The sequence below is a fragment of the Chelonia mydas genome, chromosome 3 (genome assembly GCF_015237465.2).
Source record: "Chelonia mydas isolate rCheMyd1 chromosome 3, rCheMyd1.pri.v2, whole genome shotgun sequence".
Taxonomy (NCBI): Eukaryota; Metazoa; Chordata; order Testudines; family Cheloniidae; genus Chelonia; species Chelonia mydas.
This window is the reverse complement of record NC_057851.1, coordinates 162,754,626-162,780,684: the sequence shown is the minus strand read 5'-3', so window position 1 is coordinate 162,780,684 and position 26,059 is coordinate 162,754,626. Positions and strand designations below refer to the sequence as shown.

At 42.1% G+C, this 26,059-nt stretch overlaps 1 protein-coding gene across 3 annotated transcripts in view; it reads right to left on the bottom strand.

The window, feature by feature from the left end:
• KCNH1 (potassium voltage-gated channel subfamily H member 1) overlaps positions 1 to 18,145 on the bottom strand; it is a 302,534-nt gene extending 284,389 nt beyond the window's left edge. The window contains exons 1-2 of one of the 3 annotated variants that reach the window (XM_043543694.1): positions 17,524 to 18,145; positions 17,143 to 17,310 (exon numbers count right to left, since the gene is read on the bottom strand). Coding sequence is in view for 1 of the 3 variants with exons in the window: in XM_007058018.4 (XP_007058080.1) it covers positions 13,874 to 13,952 (79 nt within the window). In the remaining 2 variants the exon portion in view is untranslated. Of the gene's footprint in view, positions 1 to 13,873; positions 14,120 to 17,142; positions 17,311 to 17,523 lie in introns of those variants that run through there. The other 2 variants (XM_043543695.1, XM_007058018.4) reach the window with 2 other exon arrangements.
• Between the last annotated feature and the right edge of the window lie 7,914 nt (positions 18,146 to 26,059).

Here is a 26,059-nt window from a genome sequence, read left to right as displayed (position 1 = left end):
TCAAGTACTTTTGAGATTTTTTTTTTCAACTACGAACACTGCACTGTATCTTGTCTGGATACATTTTTTAAAAATCCATCAGGAAACAAAAAGCAGCAGTGAAATATGCAAATATGAACTTCAGGTCACATTCTGTCCCAACATCAATGATTTTGATGACTTTGCCCATTCATTTTAGTTTAACTATCATCTCCTCTTCCCAAAAAGGAAATTCTACTCCCGGAGCTGTGTACAGGAGTGCCTATTAATTTATAGGGTGGCTCTCCTCAGGCATCTGAGCACAGAACTTGGCTCCAGATAACAAGTTCTATAACTAGAGACCTGAATTTATCTATATCTATCTTAGGTACTTCTATGGCCCCCCATTACTGTCATAGCTGAGTGCTTCACAGTCACAACATGCGTTTTACAGATGAGGAGCTAAGTGACTTGCCCAAGGTCACAGAGATGGAACAGGGAACTGAACCCAGATCTACCAAGTCCCAGCTCAGCACCACAACCACTGAATGATCCTTCCTTTCCTTATCCAGCTCTATTGCCCCACTCCATTAGTGCTCATAAGGCGAGAAATCCATCTGTTGGTGAAGAGCCCACACAAAGCCTGCACACCACAGAAACCCCAGAGTACCCCATAGTGAGGATGTGGACCACGCTGCCACGCAATGAGATCCTTGGAACCCCATGTGCACCAAGAAGTTCAGCTGTCCACTGGCTGTAGATATGGGGGTGCAGAAGGAGAGCTGGAAGCAGGATCCACATAGGCAAATATCCAGGAGCCCTGTGTGTAGCCAGTGGCCAGAAAGCATGACACAGGTAGCAGAGGGGGAGAGCTACACCCCAGCATCCTGCCCACTGGGTTGGGAGAGGGGATTCCATCCCACCAAACCCTGCTTGTTTCCTCAGTCCATGGGCTGGGGGATTTCACCTTCACAGAAGAGAATGGAGCGTCACAGAAAAATATGAACTTCTCTGCTTTCTACTGTACAGCCCTCCTCTCCCCATCCCACCTGCCACAAAGCAGGTTTGCGGCCATTCGAGGCCCACTCCTGCTGGCATTCCATGTGTGTAACCCAGCAGGCATCTCAGGTGTTGGGGGTCTTGCCTTTGCCGAGCCCTGCAGGATAGGGCACAAAATAGGGAATCCTACCTATCGCCTACCCTGCACAGTTCCTTCTTATCAGTAGCCCCCCCCCGGCAGAAGGGATATTAGCTGAGCACAGCCCCAGTGCTACAGTCAGTGCTCAATTGCACTGATCTGACTTTACGTTTCTGACAGGTCTCTGACAAGACACGGCTGGTAATCAGTCAAGCAGTCACTCCCTCACATAGGAAGATATCAGACATCTACCGAGACAAGCCTTGCCTTCCCGGCTGCATGGCCACCCACCCTGGAGGCAGTGGCACAGCTGTGGAGCTGCCATACGACAGGAAGGAGGGATTCTCTCGTAGACCCCAGGCAACAGGTTACAGCCACTTAGGGACTTCCCACAGGGCATGGCAGGCCAGGAAAAGAATAGGCAAGAGGAAGGACATGATTAGACAAAAAAAACAACAACAGAGGGTGTGTAAAAATACTCACAGGAGCTGTTGAAGCCCTAAGGCTACAGTAGTGGCCCGGGGCAGCTCTTTGTGAGGCTTCCTTCCCCACCACCCTAGGAGATCTCCCAGACTGGTTACTTGGGCTGCTTCCAGAGACAAGATTAACCCATTATATGGATTTTGGGCACCATTTCCAAACCTGACTAGACAGCCGAGGACACGTATTATGCACAAAGTCCTAGCCCGGACGCATCACAATGTTTGTGAAATGGAGCTCTCAAATCCCAAGAGGACAGGGCCCCAGTTCTCCAGTCTGGTTGAGGAGCACTCAGCAGGAGTCCAGACCTGACAGCAAAGGTGCCCCCAAGCCACCCTTCCCTGTCCCCTCTCCCAGTCCCGGGGCTGGCTGGGCACCAATCCAATCCACAGCGTAGACTAGAGTGGATAATTTCTGCCAACTCCCCCCAGGAACCATTACTGCAGCTGGACGAAGGGGTGTCCCAGCCATACCTTTTTTAAGAGGTCATACCCTCTATGCCAATGACCAGGAAGGGAGGAAACATAGGAATCGCTATGCCTGGTGGGGACGAAGAAGAATCCTCCACTGGCTCCTTAAGCTGTGTTTAGCGCTGTTCTGCACTGAGGAAGTGGTGCAAAATATATTGGTGAATCAGGCCCAAGGTGTTACCACAATGTTAATTTGGCCACATAGCATTCCCTACACATCGCTCCAGTGGCAGAGAGGGGCTGTGCAGGAGCAGCAGCTGGCTGGGCAAGAATGCCCCTGGCACGGCACAGGCTCTAAAACCCCTAACACTGCCCCCTTGTGAACCCCAAAAGAGGTGGGGCTGGGAGGACTCTGGAGATTCTGGGTTGAGCTACAAGCCATAGGCAGTCTGGAACATCCTGAATCCATAGGGCACAAAGCTCTTGGAGATGCAACACAAGATCAGACCCAATCTCCTCCTGCTTCGGCAACTGAGCTTATAAATTCTTCAACCCAATGAGATGCACAGCTATTCATGCAAGCAGATCCACAGAAGTCATCCCATGAAGATCTGTGGCATCTTGAAGTCAGTAGGACTGTTTGCATGATTAAGAACTGCTTGGGTGAGTAAGTTATGTAGGATTGGGATTTAAGAGCCCAGGTAACCACTTTGTGGTCACACTCCTATGTATGGAGTACATCGCACCATCTCCCCTTGTTATGCCCCAAGTTACTGTGACAACACTTCATAGGTCTTCAGTAGAGTTTGAACCCAGCATAGGCCTTTACATTTCAGGTAAAAGAGTAACCCTCTTAGCTGATATCTGTAGCAGTCTCTTATCCTATCTGCAGACATAGCACACTTAGCTAGTGTTACATTAGTTACCTGGGCACTGAACTGCATAGATGGCATGTTACAACCAATGGCAGAGTGCAACATGGTTTGGGATGTTATGGAGGCCAAAAGCATAACTGGGTTCAAAGAAGAGTTAGATAAGTTCATGGAGGATAGGTCCATCAATGGCTATTAGCCAAGATGGTCATGGATATAACTCCGTGCTTTAGGTGTCTGTAAACCTCAGACAGCCAGAAGCTAAGACTGGATGACAAGGAATGGATCACTCAATAAATTGACCTGTTCTGTTCATTTCTTCTGAAGCATCTGACACCAGCCAAATGTCAGAAGACAGGATACTGGGCTAGATAGACAACTGGTTTGACCCAGTGTGACCGTTCTTATGTTTTCATGTCACTGAAATAGGCGTACAAAATGCTACCCCTTCCCTTGCTGAAATTAACAAGGGGTCCTGTGGAAAAAATAGTATGTAACAATTATGTAATTAATTACACCAAAAAGCATAAACGTAAGGGGAGTAAGTTTAGGTTTGCCAGGCAACCTTAGTTCTGGTATTTCCAAATTTGTGGAGCACTTGACTTTGCAACCTGAAGATTTCTTTTTTTAATATAGTATTTTGGTTTTCATTTTTGATAGCAAATGTAGTTATAGAAATGTAGTGCTCCCTTGTAAATACATCTCTCTCAAAACCTCTATAATCAGAGAGTTTACACGCACAGTTTGCATTAGTGATTCCCACAGAGCAATTATTTACTCGATCATTTTAATTCAGGTTTATCCCTACATTGTGCGACTTTTGCTCTCAATGGTGTAAATCAGGAGTATCTATCAAGGTCAATGGTATTACACCGATATATCCCCAAGGTGAGATCAGCATAAGGCCCAATGTCTAGACAACTTTGTAAGGAAATACATTCTTGGAATTCTTTTCAAAACATGAATAACTATTTCTTTGGGCACAAGTGGCTTAGAGCCTAAACTTAGAGCCTAAATGCAGAGTAGGTGGACACACCCACTAATCACAAAATTGTTGGCAGAATAAGAAGTGCAGTATGAGGCCCTCAAGACAATATTAATCTGTTCAAATGCAAACAGCAACTTATACTGCTAGATAGGTATTGAGGTAGCCGAGTAAAGCCAATGGGATAACATGCTGCTCTCATATCAATGGAGTTGCACAGATGCATATTTTGGCTCAGTATCTATTGAACTGATTTCTTGGACAGGGATGGGTTGATATTTAAACATCACCACATTATGTGACCTGATTTGCCATGTTAAAATGAATCCTCTTTGCTGAGTAATGACATCTGTGGCCATTGTAATGTAAGTCCTCAATATTCTGCCTCTATAATACATAGTTTTGAACTGTAGAGCCAGGCTATATCTGAAAATAAACACCTAAATATATACATACAAAATGGCCATAGTAAGGTTCACATAATAAAACACACACTTTACTGAGACAAAAAGGGTTTTAAAGACTCTACAATTGCTAGGGCATGAGCAAAGCTTCAGTGCAGTACCCACATTTCAATGCTGCATTCTAAGCCTACTATTTGCACATAGAGCATGGTACACAGACAGACTGAAAAGAATTGCAGAAGATGCATTTCATCATACTTACCACAAAAAACAAAGGCGACGCTAACTAAAACAACAACTTCAAGTGACTCAGTTTGAACAATTGCACAAAAATGAAAGCTACTTTCAGCCAGCAGTTCGTACAGAGATTAATAGTTCCATGCCAACATTTGTTATTTTACATTGCTATAGTAAATATTTCACAACAGACCTCTACCACCAGAAGAGTTTCAACGGCAAACAGCGATACATCCCACCAACAGTGATAACCCTCGCTCTTTTGATGATTACATATCTTTAGAAAGATAGTCAAATATCAAATTAAGTCTACAAAATATTTTTTTAAAAGAAACACTTTTGTAAACCATTTTCCCTCTTTGTAAATTAACAGCAATTGGTACAGAACAATGGAGAAGTAATGGCTGAAATGGACAGAATGCATGGAAGCTGTCATGTGTATATTGTACATAGCATCATTCTGTACCTGTCTGTCTATGAGATAATGTCCAGACTGAAAGTCAAAAAAAGAAAGCATGTTAAAGCAAATGTGGCATCTAGAATGAAGTAACTTTCCAAAATTAAAGTTATCAGTCAATAAAATTAATATTAAAACTTCACCCTGTACAAATCTGCAAAAACCATATAATGTACTATTTTTTTTAAAAAAGAACAAAGATAATAATGTTTAACAATTAGACTTCATTTAATTGTTTGTTTTTCCCTTTCTGGTCTTAAAAAGAAACCCAGTGAAGAGCCTGTTTTGGGGTACATTAGTTATATAGATCTTCTGGCAGTTTAAAATAAACCACTTGATTTATTGATATTTTCAGCCATCAAGAGTTTTAAAAGCATTTGACCAGACCTAATTTTATGCAAAGTCTTAAGGGTATGCATTACAAAAATGCATTAACAAGTTCTCTAGCAAACAGGTTTCATTAAGATTTGTTTTATGATCTTGTTCTAGGATTTAATACAGATTGATTGATTGACTGATGAGTTGAATTACTACCATGGAACTTTTGGGGGTGTACAGAACATTAATTTTAAAATGCATATCTATCATCCTTATAATCTATTCTTTTTTTCTTACTAGATCGGGTCATACATTTCCAAACACTAAAAATTAGAAGCTCTTAACTTAGTAATAACTAGCAAAGAAAAATTTCAGTATTCAAATTGGGCAAAATATTGGGATAACATTAGCTTACTAGAGAAGTAAAAAAGTTATGTTGCAAACTCCAGGTCTGTGCTGCTCCCAGTGAAGTTAATAAAAGAGTTTTGCCATTGACTTCAAAAGGAGCAAGACCAAGCAAGAACAAAAAAAATTGTTTCTTCACACTGGCCCTAATTCAGCAGGGTATATGAACATGTTCATACTTTTAAGCAGCTGAATAGTCCCGGTGAAGCCCAGGAGGGATTACTCATATGCTTAAATACTTTGATGAATCAGAGCCACTAGGCCCAACCTAAAGACCATACCTAAGCAAAAACTCCCTTTGGATAGAATCTTGCCCACACAGTTTTGCAGGATTGGGTACTTAAGGAATGTCAGCTTTATGCATTTACATTTAATAAATGAGTAGAAAGTTAGTTCATGTATCAGATGCCTACTTTGTTTAGGTGAAATTCACTTTGCCTTATGCAAGTTAAGTGACAGGGACTGGAGGGAGGTAAAATTCACTTTCTAGCCAACACCACTCCACAGATGCTACTACAATTTATGAGGTGAAATAGCAGCCTTCTCTGCAATTTCTTCAGGGCGTTAGGTCCTGGCAGCCACATAATTGACAACTCCACTGTCCCCAGTGCCCCCTCTGCATCAGCCTATGTGGGATTAGCATAGAGACCTCTGAAACCAATGGAGTTATAGCGCCTTGAACCAGTACAAAGGAGTGGAAAAACAAATGGTCTGCTGCTCTAGCTTTCCCATTAGTCCCTCTAGAGGCTTTAACTGGTGTAGACATTCTTCCACAGACACTCCACAGCAAAGTCAATACCCTCTGCCACTTGCAACACCTGTTTAAAGGTTAACTTTGTTCATTCCAGCAATTTGTGTATCAGAGATACTCACTGACATGCATGACAATATGCAGCCGAACCTCAGTCAGTCATGCTGGAATGAAATTCACAAGCAGCACAAGGCATAGGCACCCATTTACGTTCTCAAAAAACAGCTTAAATGGCACAAAGCCTATGTGCCAGCCCACTGCACAGAGTGAATTTCACCTACTAATGGTTGGGAGACACTGCAGAATTTGAAGATTATCAAAATTTGTGAATTAGCAGACACAGATACATGATAAAAAAGAAAACAAATACAATGGACCCCAAAATATACTCAGTTCATTTATTTTGAAAACCACAGTTTAGTTTAATGTATGAAAACACTTATAAATAGTCATTTATCTGAATTACAGTGCACTTAATAGCCCCAGTCATGAACCAGTCATGACCCCCTTGTGCCAGGCATTGTACAAACAGTAAAGAACAGTCACTGCCCCAAAGATCTTACCATCTACGTAAATATTTCATAGTAGAGGAAGTTATTTGCATAACTTGTAAAAGTAAGTCTTAGTAAAGGGATACCAAAATGCAGCACTCTGCTGCTAAAGCCACACTGTCAGGTTAAGATCTTTTTTCATGTTTCCTATGATAATAAGAACAATTTAGATTATTAAAATACAAAAAAACTTTAGAAATTCAATTAGTTTATTCCACTCTTTATGCTGTTTGCTGTTACATTTCTCTCAGATTGAGCAGAACATAGCCTGGCCAGTTTCATTTTTTATCTTGCCAGTTAATTTCTCTTGCAAGCCTCAAGTATGGCACAATGTTGCAAGGTCTGGTTTGCAGACAGTAAAATGGAATGCTTGTTTGATTTTTTTAAACTATTTCCATTAGAATTAACAATACAATCATGGAAACAATTCTGTCATTCAGGATTTGCAAGAGGCTTTTTTTTAATTAAAAAAAAATCTAAGTTTAGGACCAAATTTCATTGGACACTGTCTTAGTAAATCTTTGCTGAGAAGAGGTGTCAAACCATTTCTGAGTGGGGCGGTTGAGAGATTTGTCTGATTCACAATGTGAGAATCAGCTCTGAACCCTTCAAGAGGAATCCACATCGGTTACTAGAGACAACAGGATTCTACTCACCATATCCCTTAGCAGGATGGGTCTTGGTGATGTTCTTCAGTACCAAGGGAAAAGGCCTATTCTATTAAATATGGCATAATCAACAGGGCTGATATTCCCTCCCAGAGTACAACCCACAAGGGAAGTCTCTGTGAGGCTCCTCTCATGGAGATCCCTCTATACTTTTCCTTCAAGGGATACAGGAGTTGCCCCTGAACCTGATCAGTCCCCAGTGATCAAAGCAGATCTCAGGGGATCCACAGAAACAGTCAGCTTCACAGGGGTCCTGTGCTTCCAAACCCTCTCATCCAGGTTCTCTTATTATTCAGCTCCATTAAAGCAGTGCTACTAGGGGCTCCCCCTGGCCTGGCCATGGGAAGTGGGCACCACAGAAGAGATATTAAAGCCCTAGGCTACATTATTTTTTTCCAGGGAATTTTCCTGAAGGGTACAAGGTGCTTCTCCCAGGCCCCACCTCTGCCCTCCCCCACCCAGACTCTACCCCCTTCCTCCATGCGAAACCTAAACCTGCAGAGCATCCTCTCTGAGGTCCAGAGGAGGATGGGAAGGCAGAAATAATGCCACAGAAGTGACTGAGCTAAACCATCAGCACAGGACTGGGGAAATCCACAAGTGAAGGGTCTCCTGCATCTGTGGATGTAAGAGAGACTATGCAGGGCCATGCTATTTTCTCCTGATTTGGTGCACCATAGCTCAAAAAAGGTCTGTGCAGACCAAAAACTTCTCAGTGCCTCATCCTCTCTACTAATTAATTGTACTAACAACTTAACCCAGATTAATGTTATCAGACCACATAGAAGATTTAACAGTCTGTTTGTGGGGGAAAAGTTACCTGTGCATGAATTTAAGTCCTTTTAAAATATGCTTTGATATGAATACCTCAGTACTAAAAAACACACAAAACAACCCTATTGGAAAGACACTTAACTGATTTTTACCAAAGTTTACCCCTTTTGAAGCCTGTATTGGCATTCCTAGCTCACCCAAACCTCCCAGTGACATCAATGGAAAAGCTGGGTGTGGGGGAATTGTAGGACTGGGCCCAGATCCTCAGATCCAGTGAGCAAGGACAGATGCCCCCCAAGCCACCTTTCACCTACCCAGCAGTCCCAGAACTGGGGGGAATAGAAAGAGCCTTTTATGTGTCTTAGAGCAGTGCCTGGGCTGCTCCGAGTTACTCCCATTAGAGTGGCCCCCCTCTCAGCACCCCATGACCTGTTCATTATTTGTATTACAGTAGTACCTCAAGACCCCAAACAAAACCAAAGCTAGATTGTGGTAGGCCCCAGTTTGAGGCAGCTTTGGCTCAAAGGGGACTTAGGCAGAACCAAGAGTCTGGACCTTGATGTATAAAATTTTGACACATCCTTTTCAAACAAGAAAGATAAGATTCATCTATGTTATTGCCTAAACATTATCTTATACAAGAATTGTTTATTTTGTTCTATAAGCATTTGAAGCAAAATTGTTATACAAAAGAAAACACATGACTATTTGGTGCACCTCTCTTATTTACTGTATTATTTAGCACCATATTATTGTACACTGAGAAGTCTATAAGTAGTTGGTAAAAGATTTATATATGGGTAGATTCATGGGTATTGGAGCAGAATTTTTATACTCAGGTAGGTATGCCAGTGTCTTTCAGCATATAAATAGATTGACCTTGAGCTAAAACTAATTATAACATATTAGAAATATGGCATTATCAATCTTTGTTTGCATAATACAAGTAGCTCAAAGGTTTGAAGCCACACTGGTCTTAATGTTGTATGATCTGAAATCTGGAATAGATGTCTTTTTTAATATTTGTTTAGCTATGTCATCGTCTGGACAAAGCTCTGGTTTGGTGATATATTTCCTTACTTTTATTGTTAATATTCAGAAGTGTCTGCACTCTATTGAAATTCAATAGTCATTAGACAATAGGGCTTGATTCTGCAGCCTTTACAAGGCAAAACTCCCTCTGATCTCGATGAGAATTTTGCCTGAGTAAGGATTGCAAAACTCAGGCCTATAATTCTGTAAACTTAAAGGATTTTTTCCCTCTAGATTATTGATAAAGCATTAAAATATCATTTTATAAAAATGAGTTGCCTGTAACATACTGCACCATTTGAATGGAGTGCATTGGCTGCAGACCAAGATGATAGCTGTGATACTGTTATAGCATGTTGTATACCACAGGGACATTGTGTTACCATAGGAAAAACATGAATATGACATTAGCAATATCCATCAGCAGCCTAGTGATTTCTTCCATACTGAACTATTTTACAGCATAGGCAATTTTCCGCCCACAGGGTGTTCTGGCCTTTTTAGCTTTTTCACTTCTTCAGAACCAACCAGAACAAACCCTTTTTGTTCACCAAGCCTGACTAAGTCCCATGCACAACATTTATTTTTCTAACTATATCTGGGTAGTTCAGAAATACTGTTTTAAAATATTAAGCATAAGACAAGCTGTTCACCAGCAGAATTGTAAACAACATATGTGTGGGGTGATGCATGCCTATGCCATCCCTGGAGCAGCTCAGGGAAGGGATTCCTCTTCGCTCCACTCTGAGGGCAGTAATTTACTGTAGCTTTTTAAATGTTAATTCCCCCTTCACTCTGTCTGGCATGTAGGGGAAAAGACCCATTGCTCCCTATCTCCCTGCTTTTCTCAGCCCACTCCTACGCAGGGCTGGGGAGACAGCACTGACCTTACAAACCTGCTCTTTCCTGCACCTGGGGTGGCAACTCAGGCAAGCCACATTTGCGGGTAGGGCCGGGGAAGTGCTTAAATTCCCTTATCCCAAATCACTGCACATGGGTATGACAATCTTTCCTCCTGAAGACAAGCTATAGAAATGAGCAAAACACTACGCAAGAATGAAAAGACCTGAAAAATCATGCACAATAAACTTAAAACCACCAGTTCTTTCAAGCACACATATTCTCTTTATGAGCTATACTTGGCAATGGAGACATGTCCGCTTTCAAGCTTCACATCTCATACCAAATGCTGTTCATAGAATTACATTTTAAACTAATGGTGAAATGGCATAATTAGTTGTGTGTTTTGATTATTGCTCCCAATAAATGGTTGCAGATAATTGCTTTATTACTGTTATCTAGTCTCATTTAGGTAGCTAGCTTCTCTATGTCTCTAAAAAGAGAGAGTACAAATGTGGTCCTCAATTAATTTGTGTCTCTGATATAAACAGAGTGGTTTCTATTCTACGCCCCCTTCACAGCAAGGTCCATATGCATCACACCAATTAGTCATAGAACTGACACTAATGCTAAGTCCCTCACATTTCAGTGGGAGAACAGACTCCCAAGAGCATGCATTTGTGTATGTTTATCTACTCAATATTTGGAGGCAGTGTGTAACCTGCTCTGAGCTGCCAGCTAAGTACTAACTTGATAAAACTCCCAACATTTCAATGGCAAATCCCATCATTTTATATTTATTTCTCGTCAGTCAGATTGTGACCCAGCCAAATGTGACTGAGCAGGCGAATAAAGGGGGACCAAAACCTTAACTTTTATGTGGCCACTTTAGCTTCCCCTGCCTCACAGCTTGGGTACAGGAGGCATAGTGAAGACTACAGCCCAGTATTCTCCTTCCAAGCAGGTGGGCCAGGAGAAGGGACAGAGGAAGAGGAAATGGGAGGAGCCTTGACTCCCCCATGCCTCCCTTAAACTGACCAGCAGAGCTGAGCCAGCACAAAGTGGGGAAAGGACTTCACTCAATTACACCCTCTTAAGAGCAAGGGAAGGGACTGTAACTTGAGTCGCAATTCCTCCTTAGTGTGGTACAGCTGTGTGCCATCCCCTCCTACAAGGTTGAGCCTAGAGGTTCAGTCTAGTATTATTATAGCCCTCATGAACTAATGCACATCTGAGAGCAGGGGCCTGCTCTTTTTATTAGTCTGTGAAGCACCTTGCTCACCCACAGCGCCATATAAATTATAATGTCAAGGTAACTTTTGACACTGCTTCAGATGTTTGTGGGGGTGTAGGGATGGAAAACTGATCAAATGTTCAGGTTGATGACTCATCAGTTCTGCTGAATAAAGTGAGAAGTTGACTTTTCTCATGATGAAATTATTCAAAGACTCAAGACAGTCTCTAGGAAAAATTTTAAGTAACTGAAGTTGGAAGATTAGAGGTTCTATTTCACCACAGCCAGCCAGGAGATTTTGTTTTTAAATAATGGGATTTTCAGTAAGAATGGATAGTATTTTTTTGTTCTAAGAATACAGTAATCAAACATTTCTCTAGGAAGAGAGTGGGGGAAGGCAACCTATTTAGAGTGTCACAATTACGTGTGAAGATGCATTAGTAGTACCCAGATTGTCTGCACTCCCGGACTTTCTAAAATGCTGTTGCTTCAATAAGAGCCTCCAGTTTTAAAAAAAAAATAAAAAAATTGAAAATCGTTCCTTGGAGTGATTTGAGTTTCCAGCCCAAGATCAAATGAGGAATTGCCCTTCTTCACTTTATCATCATGTAGCTGATTATTTTTAAATAGTGTAATTCAATAATTGTGTTTTCTTGATGTGGGGGCCTGATTCTACACTCTAACTTATCCAAGTCCTTAAATTGCTTAGTATCCTCAGTGAAGTGAACGGGAGTTAAAAATTGATAGAACTTAGGCCAAGATTCCTGCAAACATATATGTTCTTCGTTTTAAGTATTATGCGTAATGTTTGCATGATTGAGGCCTTTTAAGGAAACAGCCTTTTAGCAAACTCCAGATCACATTAATACATATTCACATGCAGTTGTGCAATTCTAAACATTTCCCCTTGCAACAATATACTGATTACTGTATTCTTGAAAAAATTATCCATCCTTAGGCTCACAAAATTTCAAATACCGTTTTCTTTACTTAAAAAAGAAACTTAATTTCAACTCCGCGAGATAGACCTCCCTGATCTTCCAAGATGACTTGGGGGTTTTTCCTTTTTTTCCTAGAGACCATCTTGAATTTCGAAATCATTTAGTCATTAAAAAGCAATTTCTTAGACCAAAAGAATCTCCCTGACAGTCAATTGACTTCTTACATACCCTGTATTTCCTTGAAGTCTGTGGGATCCTTTGGGTGAGTGTAAACTACATGAATTAGTGAATTCCACAGGATCCGGCCCATAGTATGGCTGATGGTTTTGACATTTGGCTATAGAAGAACTACAACATTTTCAGTATTCAATTTAAACCATATACAGGCTAACACCTATTCCCTCGTTACTGTTACAGAAGTGACAGGCAGCTATTTAGATCTAATAGACAAATGTCCTGAATGGCTGATATATGAGGTTATCCTGCATACACTGCTGTGTATAAGGAGAATACCTAAGAAATATACCCCCTCCTTAGACACCCAGACCCAGGATAGGCTTTTTGCTGTACCCTTAATTTAAACCGACCCACGGATCGTATCTGTGATTACAGCAGCCCCGAACTCTTGTCACCCTGCCTGCCACCGGAGCTAAGAGGTAGAAGAGATTTAAGCCAACAGCAGAGAGATCTCCTGGCAAGCAAATGAAAACTAAGGCGATCGCCAGCTACCAAACAACCGTCGCGGGCTCTGCCAAGACAGGCACATTGGGTCGCCTAGCCCCGAAGCAGCACGTCCCAGTGGAAAGGAAGGACGCAGCCCCTGAGCAAGGAGGAGGGCACCACCGGTGATGTGGGAGAGGCCTGAGGAGGGGGCCGGGTGCAGTCCCAGCTGCGAGGAGCGGGCGATGAGTCTGAGCCTGAGCATGGCGGGGTCTTCACTGGGGCAGCATCCAGGCGGCTCTAGAGCGTGCCCGAGCCTCTGTCCCGCAAACCCGTCTCCCTCTCACATCTCTGCAGCAGACACTTGAGCCCCGCAGAGCAGCGTCCCGGGGGCTTTACGCCAGATCACGGGGGTTTCGTGCAACCCAAAAGCCTGGACTTCCTTCCCCACCTCCCCCCTTTGGAGGGTCCGATCAGACTCTCCCCTCTACTTTCTGCGGGACTTTGAAAAGGCATCGCCGGCGGGATCGCGCCACCAAGGGCACGGGCATAGACCGCTTCATTCAATCCCCTCCGAGCCGTGATGGTTCAAAGCCAGTTGGGCAGCCCCCGGCCGGACACCGGCTGCAGGAAGGACTTCCTGGGTTTTCTTTGCCACTGCCCCCCCTGCGAGCCCCAAGCTCAGCAGCATTTCTGGCCGCCCCGGAGCATCTCCTGTTACTGGGCGTGCTGCTGGTGAATGCTAATCCTCCCCTTACCATTAGATCTCCGCACAATGTTCTCCAGAAAGGTGTTCTGGGGAGCCACCAGCCCTCTCCTTCCCCCAGCCATAGTCATGTCTTCCGGAGTCCAGCGCGGAGGCTTGGATCAGGGCTGCGCGAAGCTCAGCGCTCCCACTCCACGCTCTTCCCGCTCTGAGCGCCTCATGCTCTCCGCTGGGACCCCGCCGGCTCTGCAGCACCAGCTTCTCCAGCCACCCACCCTCCCACTGCATCCCTGCCGCTGCTTCGGCCGCCGCCTGGACCGGTCCGGCAGCGCCCTCTGCTGGGCACAATCTCAGCCATTCCCAGCCACGGTCCTGGTGCTCAGGCTGCGGGAGCGCGAGGAAGCTGGAGGAGACAGGCAGCGCCTGTACTGCAGCACCCCCACCTGGGCACAAAGAAATATGGCGCGACCGGACCGACTTCCCTTCCGCAAAAGAGCCAGCATAAAGGGAAGGGAAATCCTAACGACACTCTACTGGTGTGGAAATGTAACCTGCACAGCTGGGGGTCAGCTTTGTAAGACCAGCGCCAAGGTCCAAGCTTAGGGTACAAGTCATGGGAAACCCCCAAACATATCAACTTCAGCTGAATTTGCTTTGAATTATAGAGATCCTTCAAACCTGTCAGGCAAAGCCTAGGGCATGAATCTAGCCAGCCAAGATAGAGGGCTGGAGTCACCCTCACAACCTTGTAAATTAGGAAATAGCACCACTGGTTTTACAGTGTTGTAATCCCAATGTAAGGGGAAACGGGGGAAATAAACCCAGGGCTTCACAGAGTTCTAACAAGAGCTGACTACTACACCAAATAATGTCTGGGTAATCATCTCTGCTGCTCCCTAAGAGCTATCCCCCAAAACTTTCACTTAAGAAATAAATAATAAATACACCCTTTACCAGGCACACTGAGAACCGCAGATGGAAAATACTAATGAAGTGGAAAGTATTATGTCAAAGTGCTTTAAGAACATTAAGCCTCACAACACCCCTCTGAGGGAATTAAGAGTTACTGCCCCTGTTTTACAGATGGAGAAACCAAGGTCTAGAAGTTAAGGACTTTGATTCTAGGGTGGGTGCCCAATTGAGATATCATGGGCTGATTTTCAGAATAGTAGTCACAAGGCCAGATGATCCTCGGCTGAACTCAGTAAAGCTACACCTTTTATAGCAGTTGAGGATCTGCCCCCTCTTTAGTAATCATTCTAGGTTTTCATTCATTCCTAAAGTGACTTATTTTAAAAGGCCGTTTTGTATTATGTGGCTAAATATCAGCTCAGTTAGAGTGAAGAGATATATTTAAATAGTGTAAGCTTTGATAGGTCAAACTCTTTGAAACATTTGTAAAGGTTCCTCTTTAATGGATTCAACTATTCTTCCCCCTTCACCATTCTAGTGATAAATGGGAGGAAGGGCATACTCAGCTCTCTTAATTTAAAGAAGACAGAGGTACATATCTTGTTCCCAATGCTGTTGGCTCTTACTATCTATAGTGCCTTTTAAAGTGCAGTTCCTTCAGACTCTGCTTCCTTGTGTATATGCAACACACCCACGATCTCTCTCTCTCTCTCTCACACACACACACAGGTTCCATCCTGAAGAATCACTCTATGGAAGTAGCATTATGGGGTTCCATGTTTATTGTCTCAAAGGGCCAATTTGTTAAGAGGTAGTTAGGTGCCTAAAGATGCAGATAGATGGCTAGTGCCTAGGCAGATGCCTAGATGCCACAATCATGCATCAAGAACTAGAATATACAATCCACTCCTGCTGGCACCAACAGCATAAAGCATCCCTAAAGACATTTTAAACCAGCCAGCAGAATATTTCCCCAGGTCTTCCTCCTCCATTATCTCTGGCTGCTGGTGTAACCCAGCTGGGCAGACCCAGGATCAGAGGAGCATACAGGTAAAGTCACCTTTTTACACATACATACACCTTCCTGAACTACACCAAGCACTGCTGGCTGCAACTCAGGTTCTGGACATTAGTTAATTCATTTTGCAAATAAGAATTCCCTTCCCTCCAAGGAAGGGATTTTCCAAAGACTACCATCTATATAGATTCAGCATAAAAGGCTACTATTATGATTATGCAGGGTTCTGTACCTGTTGTGCTCTAACTTTGCACAGTTTAAATGGCTATACAAGGTGGAAAGCAAGCAGACTTCACCCACAACAAAGCCTGGTTACTCAGGTTTCGTGTAGATGAAGTAAATTTTCCCTTAGTTAATATGTGGATACTGCACTGGTGCTTCACACTGGACATTCCAAGTTTGAGTCTAATTTAACTTCATTTCTGGAAAAATTTAAACTGTTACAAAGACAGATGCATTACCTTGCTTGGATCATCCACCTGCCTTTATAGTTCAATGGCCTTCTGAAGAGACCACCATTCAGGTATCTTTAGGACTTTAAAATATAAGGTGCTGGTTTTTGTTCATTAAAGGCATTTGGGCAGATCTTAAAAATGGTATAATCCTGACACTCCCCCTTGTTGGGAAGAGCTACCAGCTGTCAGTCCAAATCAGATTGGCTGACATGTCCAGCAAAATAGGAACAACATTCACTCATGTTTTATTGGGCTACCATTTTCATTGGTCTGAAAGAAAGTTATAGATCATTTCTACAACTCTCTCCTCCTCCCCCGCCAAAAAAACCAGTTAAAACTGAATATGCCTTCAATAATATTCAGAGCAGGTATTCTAAAAGAAACTGGAAGTGACATTAGACAGCTCACTGATGGGATAACAGCTATTAATCTTTTACAAGGACTTTTCTCAGGTACATATTGGTCACATTCCATTGTTTATGAGGTACAAATTTGAGATGGTTTGTGTTTCTAAACATAAGGATATAAGATTAACATCTGGAGCCCACTTTATTTAAAGGGAGTGAGATGACTATACAGTATTATACACATGTACATGTATCAAAGTTTGCCTTTCCCTACCAAAACCTCCTAGGGGAAGTCAGCCATGGAAACACAGTTTTTCTACTAGAACTTGTCCATGATGCTAGAACTCAAGAGTGGATTGCAACTTGGCCCAGCTGACATAACTGTAGGCTCTAGCACTGATGCTTTCACACATTTGTCAATACCAGAGTATATAAACAGTCATTCCTAGAACAAATGTTTGTACGGTCTTATAACACCTAGAGGCCTCCTGATGCCACCTTGTGGTAGGAACACGAACCTGGAGCTCCTACCAATCACTTTGCAAAGATTTCAACAAAGGCCACCCTTGTTGAGGGCTCTTTTACTTACTTAGAAGCTTCAAACCACCCCATGATAGCCTTAAAGAAGAGTCCAGATGTCACACCTTAAGGGTTCTCACAGGACTCTTGTTGTTGTTGACTCCCTATGCAGACCTTTCTCCCATCTCATACAGCTTACTCTTCTGGGTCTAGGACACACATATGCCCCAGATGAAGCCTGAGAAATAAAGAAACTTAAAACAAGGTCTTCCCAGACTAGGAAGAAGCAACAGTCCCACACATTTAGTATACATCCCTCCCAAGCTCCTCTTGTTAATGCTAACCTGGGTTTCACAGCTATCCTGTCCCTTAGGCAGGATAGCAGGCTCCAGGGCAATGCCCCTGAGCCTTTCCCTCCTCACTCTCTCAGTAGCACTTCTGCTTCCCTTACCAGTGAACTCTCAGCCCTCCACAGGAAACTTCCAGAAGCTTCCTCCTACTTCTTGGTTCATAAAGGGAAGCTAGGGGCTCTCCTTAGCTACCCCTGTCTGCACTTCTCTGATACATGTCACTCTTCCTCTCTAACCCAGAAAGGGCCTGCAGAAAATATTGCGTTTTACCCTACCACTTCCTCTTATTACCCTCAGCTCCTTTTTTATGATACTCCTAGCCGCTCTCCAGCTGGGACAAATAGCTCATTGAGTTGGCTTGGGGGAATCAAGTGAGCTAAACAGTCCCTATTGGGAGGCAGCTACTTCATCACAGGGGACTGGTTCTGTTCCCTTTTAGAGGCCAGGCACCCGGTGACAAGTGTCTATACTAGAACATAAAATTGTGTTAATTAACCCAACTTAACTGACAATCAAGTTAAAGCTAGTCAGAGGAACACAGCTGGATTCTGGTTAATTTCCAGTGCAAGGTGAGCAAGATATCTGACTTCAGCAAGAACACAAGAAATGATTATGTCTATAAATCTATATCGGAGTGGCTTGTGGTGTTGGGGATTGACTGGACCGGTGACCAATGCAGAGAGAGAATCAAGCACCTCAAGACTGATTGCTGCCCAGTCAGGTATGCTATGGTAACTCTGGGAACTCCCCAGCTTCCTGCCTCTTCTAATATGATTTTACTGGGTGCTGAGAACTTCACCAAGCACATGACAATAGTGCACTCAGTGCACTGACAATAGGGCATGACAATCTGCTGAGCAGTAATGGCATCCTTATCACCCCCAGTCACAGACACTGCTGGAGGTGAGCCAGCTGCGAGATGAAGCACACAAAGTGACCCCAATGCTGACACCAGTCCCTGAAGAGGCAATGCCTTTGGAGCACCTACAGCACCTCCTGGATCTGTATTCAGAGAAGCTGTTTGGGGACAGTCCTAGGGAACGGCCCATAGTGGAACCTGCCACAGAGAAAGCACTTCAGACAGAGCCTGGTAAGTTTCTGCCTTTATGTTTGTTATTAATATATGAATGGGAGGGATTTCTGGGTTATGGCCCTATGAAATTATTAATACAAGCCAGGATCAGAGTGTGCTTCCTTCAGGGTGGAACATCAATTCCATAGTGTCCCTGTACTCACACCCACACCCCACATGAGATTCAAAATGGACACCAGGAACTGAGGGGGAAAAGTTAAACAAGCATGTATCATGACATTTGTACTAGTTACTCACTGGTTGTTAGAAATATGGATTGGGGAAGCTACATTTATAAGCTTTACATACCCCTCCCTGATAATACAGCATACTTTGTAAATTGACCACCTGTATACAGTCCCAAAAAAACCCCAAAACAGTGTGTGTATTTGGCCCATAGCTGTCTGAAATATGAGTCCAAACAATACCAGACTGTGCATTTAGTCCACAGATGCCTGTGTTTGGAGTTCAGATTACAGCGCAGGGTAGCTGTCTGTCTGTCTGAGTCCCCATGGCTGGCAATCAGTTGGATTTGTGGTTGGACGCAGGGTGTTTGTAAGATGGCTGTACTATGTCTCCATGCTAAATTAGCAGCTTGTTGATTTTACCATGATTTTTTCACCCATTTTTGGCTGGTTGTAATGCAAACTTCTCATGGAGTAGGAACTCCAGATTGTCACTTATGTTCCTCTGCTTATTAAGGCTGCTTCCGTAGCTCATAAGCCCCCCATATTTGGAGATGCTGGTCAGTCACCAAGTGCCTAAAAATCTCCTCAGCATATACAGATCTCTGTCCTCCACTGGCCTGGAAAAGTTCAGACTTCCTCTTAGGGACTTCCAGAATAACCTCTTCCAGATCTTGCCCCACCTGAAAGGATTGTAAGAACATAAGAATGGCCATACTAGGTCAGACCAATGGTCCATCTAGCCCAGTATCTTCTGACAGTGGCCAATGACAGTGGCTTCTGACAGATGCTTCAAAGGGAATGAACAAAACAGGGTAATCATTGAGTGATCCATCCCCTGTCATCCAGTCCCAACATCTGGCGGTGAGAGGCTTAGGGACACCCAGAGCTTAGGGAGACGTCCAGTACTTAATTTGTAATGAAAAAGATGCTGGGACTCAAGCAATTTTTTTACATTCATATTTGTACCCTGTGCATCCCCCACTCCAGTCACAGCCCACATGTGCAAAATGCACTAATGATCAAGGAGAACAGAGGGCCAGGGACACCCAGAAATAGTTGTCCATTTCATGTGCTAACATGCTTTGTTCAGTTTTTGCTTATTTTGTTGGTCATGTGGATGGCAGCTGGTCTGATTTTTATATTGCCATTTTATTTTAAACATGTATTTAAGTACAAAGTCTTGAATTTTCACACAAGGCTTCAATAGCAAGTTTTATTGGATGTAATGAAGTGGAACTTCTTCAAAGTAATCTAAACTATGAGTTGAAATACATGGCCAGTCTCAATAAATTCAATAATCATCATCACAATAGTCCATAAGCTGAGAGTTGAAGTACATGGCCAGCTTTAATAAAATGCATTAAAAGTATCCATACATTTCAGCACATTGAGTAATACATTGTGTGTAGGGGCAAGTTAAAGTGTTTACAAAATTCATAATACAAATTCACTTTAAAAAAAAATCCCTCACAGGTGCCCCACACCCAGAAAAAGCGCAATTACAAATATCATTTTGTTTCCCCTCATGTCTGGGACCATGCAAAAAGCACCCTGAATTCCAGTGCAGGTAATCCAGCCCCACTAATGACAGGTGCACTTGCGGGTTGTGTGTTCCAGTTCAGCAATCCAGCAGTATCCAGAGTTCACGCCTGGTGAAAACGTTCAACTTCTTTTGTCCTTGCAGACATTGTGCAGAACACAGCAATCCACAATAATACAGATGGCACTGATGACACTGGCAGCCAAATGGTTCTGAAGGCAGTATCAATGGGATTTCAATCTGCCAAATGCACATTCCACCACCATCCTATAGCTATTGAGTATGTAGCTGAAACTTCTTTTGCCAGATCCCCTGAAATCAGGGTATGGTTTCATAAACCATGGGAACAGAGGGTAAGCAGGGTCCCCTAGAATAACAGTGGGGACAGTGATTCTATAACAATGTCATTTGATGGGAATAATGTCTCAGGGCCTGCATAACAATAGGGTAGCACCCTTTGCAGGTTGTCATAAATATAAAGGGAAGGGTAAACACCTTTAAAATCCCTCCTGGCCAAAGGAAAAACCCTTTCACCTGTAAATGGTTAAGAAGCTAGGATAACCTTGCTGGCACCTGACCAAAATGACCAATGAGGAGACAAGATACTTTCAAAAGCTGGAGGGGGGGAGAAATAAAGCCTCTCTCTGTCTATGTGATGCTTTTGCCGGGGACAGAACAGGAATGGAGTCTTAGAACTTAGCAAGTAATCTAGCTAGATATGCGTTAGATTCTGATTCCTTTAAATGGCTGAGAAAATAAACTGTGCTGAATGGAATGTAGATTCCTGTTTTTTTGTCTTTTTGTAACTTAAGGTTCTGCCTAGAGGGATTCTCTATGTTTTGAATCTAATTACCCTATAAGGTATTTACCATTCTGATTTTACAGAAGTGATTCTTTTTACTTTTTCTTCTATTAAAATTCTTCTTTTAAGAATCTGAATGCTTTTTCATTGTTCTTAAGATCCAAGGGTTTGGGTCTGTGTTCATCTATGCAAATTGGTGAGGATTTTTATCAAACCTTCCCCAGGAAAGGGGGTGTAAGGTTTGGGAGGATTTTGGGGGGAAAGATGTTTCCAAAAGGGCTCTTTCCCAGTTATATACCTGTTAGACGTTTGGTGGTGGCAGTGATAAAGTCCAAGGGCAAAAGGTAAAATAGTTTGTACCTTGGGGAAGTTTTAACCTAAGCTGGTAAAAGTAAGCTTAGGAGGTTTTCATGCAGGTCCCCACATCTGTACCCTAGAGTTCAGAGTGGGGAAGGAACCTTGACACAGGTAATGTACTCATGTGCTTCTTGCAGAGGGCAAATTATGGACATGAGTCCCATCAATGGCCCCAGCACAGTTTGGAAAGGACATTCTCTTAAAGCCAGCAATTCTTTCAGGAAAATGTTTAATGCCCACCACCTTTGGGTAAATCACAATCCCTATTGCTGTACAAACCTTTGCCACAACAGCTCCCACAGTTGACTTGCCAACTCCAAACTGGTTAGCAACAGACCTGTAGTACTCTGTGGTAGCCATCTTCCAGATACTTATAGCCACCCACTTTTGGACTGGCATAGCCTCATGCACATTTCCTCATGCTAGAGGACCAGGGTAAGCAGATCACAAACCTCCAAGAATGTCTGCTTCTTCATGCAAAAGTTCTGGAGCTACTGCTGGTCATCTTAGCTCTGCATTACTGTGTAATCCCACCAGTCTATGTTTATAGCCCTACTGTTCAGCCGCGTGCAGGAAGCGCTGGGAGGGAGGAGGAGGAGTTGATCAGTGGGGCCCATGGAGTACCCTTGTGGACCCGTTTGAGAAACGCTGGTCTAGGAGTTAATTCTTACTCACAAACACTACTAGCATATAGCAAGGTCTATTACATGAGTAAATGAATAGCCATTTCAAACTTAACTGGGAGATCACGATACAATAGATTGAATCTCACATAACCATAATCCCCCAAAAGGATGACTTTGGGGCATTCCAATTTCACACAGACAGCATTTATTATAAATGCTAGAAGTTTTAAAAAAAAGTATTGTTTTTGTTACACATTGATTGGATGCTGACCTAGTGAGAACAGGCTCTTTGGACTTGGTTCAACACTATGGCCCAAATCCTCTAAAGGTATTTAGGCTCTTAAATTCCATTGAAATCAATGGAAATTAGGAGCCTAAATACCTTTGAGGATCTGGGCCTATGTTACTCTATTTTTATACCATCATAACACTATTGAATCAATGGAATAATGCAGTGGTTAATTAAGCCCTGTATATTCAGAATCTAATTAATTTGTATTGTAAATCAGCTCATTTTATGAAAGACCTTTCTGATCTGTACTGTTCTGCACACAACTTTTTTGTCGTCTACCAAGAAAAGTTAAACAAAAAGTAAAACAAAATTAAACAATATTAAAGATATAATAAACAACCGCCAACTCTGATAATCAAAGAAATATTTAGCCCTTAAATCAAGCTGAATTTACTTACTGCCATATGGCTTTTGCTGGGACATAGTAATAAAATATAAATATAAAACAAACTATAAAAGACATTGTATTAGTCACTATCTCATACAGATGCAAAAAACATAAAAGCTGAACTCCGAGAATAGATAAATCATAACTAAAAGGTAAAACAAAAAATCAAAATAGTTTAGTTCTTAAAGTGATTTATTTATATAGGCCCAATAACATACAGGGCAGTTCTGAAAAGGTCCCTGCTCCAAAAAGTTTACAATCTAAGGCTCCTGCATACACTTTCACATGTGAATTACTTCATCCAAGTGAGTAGTACCATTGCGTTAAATGAGACTACTCACAAGAAAATTACTCACGTGCAAGACCAGGGATTAAGTAATTATCAACAGTATTTAAATGATCATGAGAAATAAGCCTAATAAAAAAGGTGGATGTTTTTCCAGTTTGGGAATTATTGAACACTCTTCTGGCTCTTTTATGGAAAAAAAACTAAATAAAATATTTTTTAAACAAAAGTTAAATTCTGCATGGAAAAATATTCCTCAAAATAAAAGCTTTTGAGAGGGCACACCCCAGTATATGTGTGGGCTAACAGGGAAAATCTGCTGTTGACTGCTTCTCTTCTGGACCAGTAAGATTTTTTGTTGATGTTTCTGTTGCATTTTATGAATTTTCTTCAGGACGCCTAAGTCTAGATCATTCCAGCACAGGGGCACTCAACTACTACTTAACTGAGGCAGCTCGCTTGGGAGTTTGAGTGCCAAACCTTGAAATGTTAACAGTTTGCAGGGATGGAGGTGGATGCCGAAGTAATGGCAAGCCTCAATATGCTACATTACATTTTGATCTATGATTTTGATCATGAACTTTCTATTTGTGGCCTCCCTTACAAAAGTGTGGAAAAACCATGGCACCTCAAAATGTACAAACGGTCAACTGGTCACAAGCTTATTTTTTTCCACCGTGACTATGGAGGTGAATCTTTGGAAGCTAATGCTGCTGACAAGAAGAAAACTGAAGCCTTTGAAATGTGATGCTGCCAAAGACCCTGGATGGAAAAGAAGACAAACACTTCTGTTCGAAATATTATTGTAGAGAGGCAGACTGTTGCTGGAAATCAACAGGCGCAAGCTTATGTATTTTGGTCACATCAGGCTCAGAGATGGAAATAACCGCAAAAAAGTATCATGTAAGGAATGATGGTGGATCATCATAAGAGGGGAAGACAAGTGAGGAGATGGATAGATGGTGGCAGATCGCTGCTGCGTGCAAAGCTAGTAATTAAATGAGGAGGCTTCCAAAAATTCTGCTATGTCACATATATTCAGGCATGAATAAATGGACATTACATTACATATACATTTTGATCCAAGCACCCTGGACCCATTGCATGGTGGGACATGTAGTTCTTATGTGCCATGACTCCCATTAAAGTCAAGGATTGCTGTAGCTAGGTTGCAGAACCCCATCAGCTGTATCTGGTCTGTCAACCTCCAAGACCTGAAGAAGAGCTCTGTGTGGCTTTCTTACCAAAAGAAGTTGATTCATTACTTCACCCATCTTGTCTAACGTCCACTTTGGCAACCACTGGTTTACTGTAATCAGCAGAAATTATGTAATAGTAGCTTATAAAATTAAATAATGATCACTTTTTCCACAATAAGCTTGGCAAAAAGCTTTTTCAGGTCCAGATTCCAGATAACATTCATATTCATGCAGGGAGCTTTGACACTGCTGAAGTCCTATTGAAATCTGAGATTTCAAGCACACACTTAAAAGTTAAGCATGTGGTTAAGTGCTTTCATGCACAGGGAGGGATTTAAGTACACGCTTAAGTGCCTTCCTGAATTGGAGCCACAATGTGGATACATAGATATCAAATTAACTGTATCACTTGAAAAAAGAAAAGGAGTACTTGTGGCACCTTAGAGACTAACAAATTTATTTGAGCATAAGCTTTCGTGACCTACAGCTCACTGAATGCATCTGATGAAGTGAGCTGTAGCTCACAAAACCTTATGCTCAAATAAACTTGTTAGTCTCTAAGGTGCCACAAGTACTCCTTTTCTTTTTGCGGATACAGACTAACACAGCTGCTACTCTGAAACCTTTATCACTTGAGAGTATCAACTGTGATCTAGTGTGATCTGGTCTTGGGAATGGCCATCAGGAGACCTGGGTTCTATTTACAGCTTTGCCAGTGATTTATGTCACTAAGCTGAAAGGTGATACATAGTTGCAAAAAAATTTTCCAACGGGCAGTGGGTGTGTGTGTGGCAGGGGGGGTCTTACATTGGAAGTCTCTAAAAGTTTTGATTTGTTTCATAAAGGGAAACAGGCAAAAAGGTTTATCTACAACTGAGGGAAAAGATGGTGATACTTCCTGCAAATTTAAACTTTTAATATTTGACTCAGGAAGTCTAGAAAATGTCATACAAGCTCTGAAGGCATGTTCTTGGCATTTGTAATAGGCTTTACCCAGCAGATAATCTCAAAATCAAATATACCCAAAAAATCATTAGTTTCATTTTTAAAAAAATTAAGAATGGGTTGATTTAAGGCATATGGTTCATTGGTTGAATCCTCTGAACAAATGTACCATACCTTTAAGCCTGACCTTGATAAGGAAACTGCCAAATCTATATTGTTATAGTCATCTCTCCAAGAGCTCCCTTGGACTGTCCAATATAGACAGTATTCAGTAAAATAAAGAGGAAATTCATGCATATATAGCACGTGTTTTATAACTTCTGTATTATGTATATTTACAAGTTTTGTTCTAAATATATATTTACTATGAAGTGACTGTCTTATCTCACAGTTTTACTAGTTATATTTGTAGTTAGGATTTTAAAATCGAATTTTTTTTTAGTACATGGAAACCAAAATACAAAAAAGCTCATGTCTAAATAACATCTTCCTTTCACAAGAGCTGTGGTCTCTTCCTACTCACTTAATTTGAATGTCTTTAGCTGATTTAACATTTCATCAAACATTTTATCTCTCATAGCTCGTCATGTCGACAGGTTAAATTGCTTTGGATAATATTTGCCTTGTATGTAATCGGAACATTGCTTCTTTCTTTGATAATAGGTGGTATTTTCAAAAGCACCTAAATGACTTAGGCGCACAAGTCCCATTAAAAGACAATTTTCAACAGTGCCTTCAATGGAACTTGTGCTCCTAAGTCTTTGAAGCACTTTTAAAAATACCACCCTTTGTATTTTTTAATAGCTATTAACTGGCCAGCTTAAGTCTCCATTCTTTTAAAAAATTTGGACTATCACCCGATTCTAAAATGCTCTCTCATTATCTGTTCTTCTCTGACGCTGTCTGTACTGACACAAGTTCTTAAACTACTTAGATTCTGAC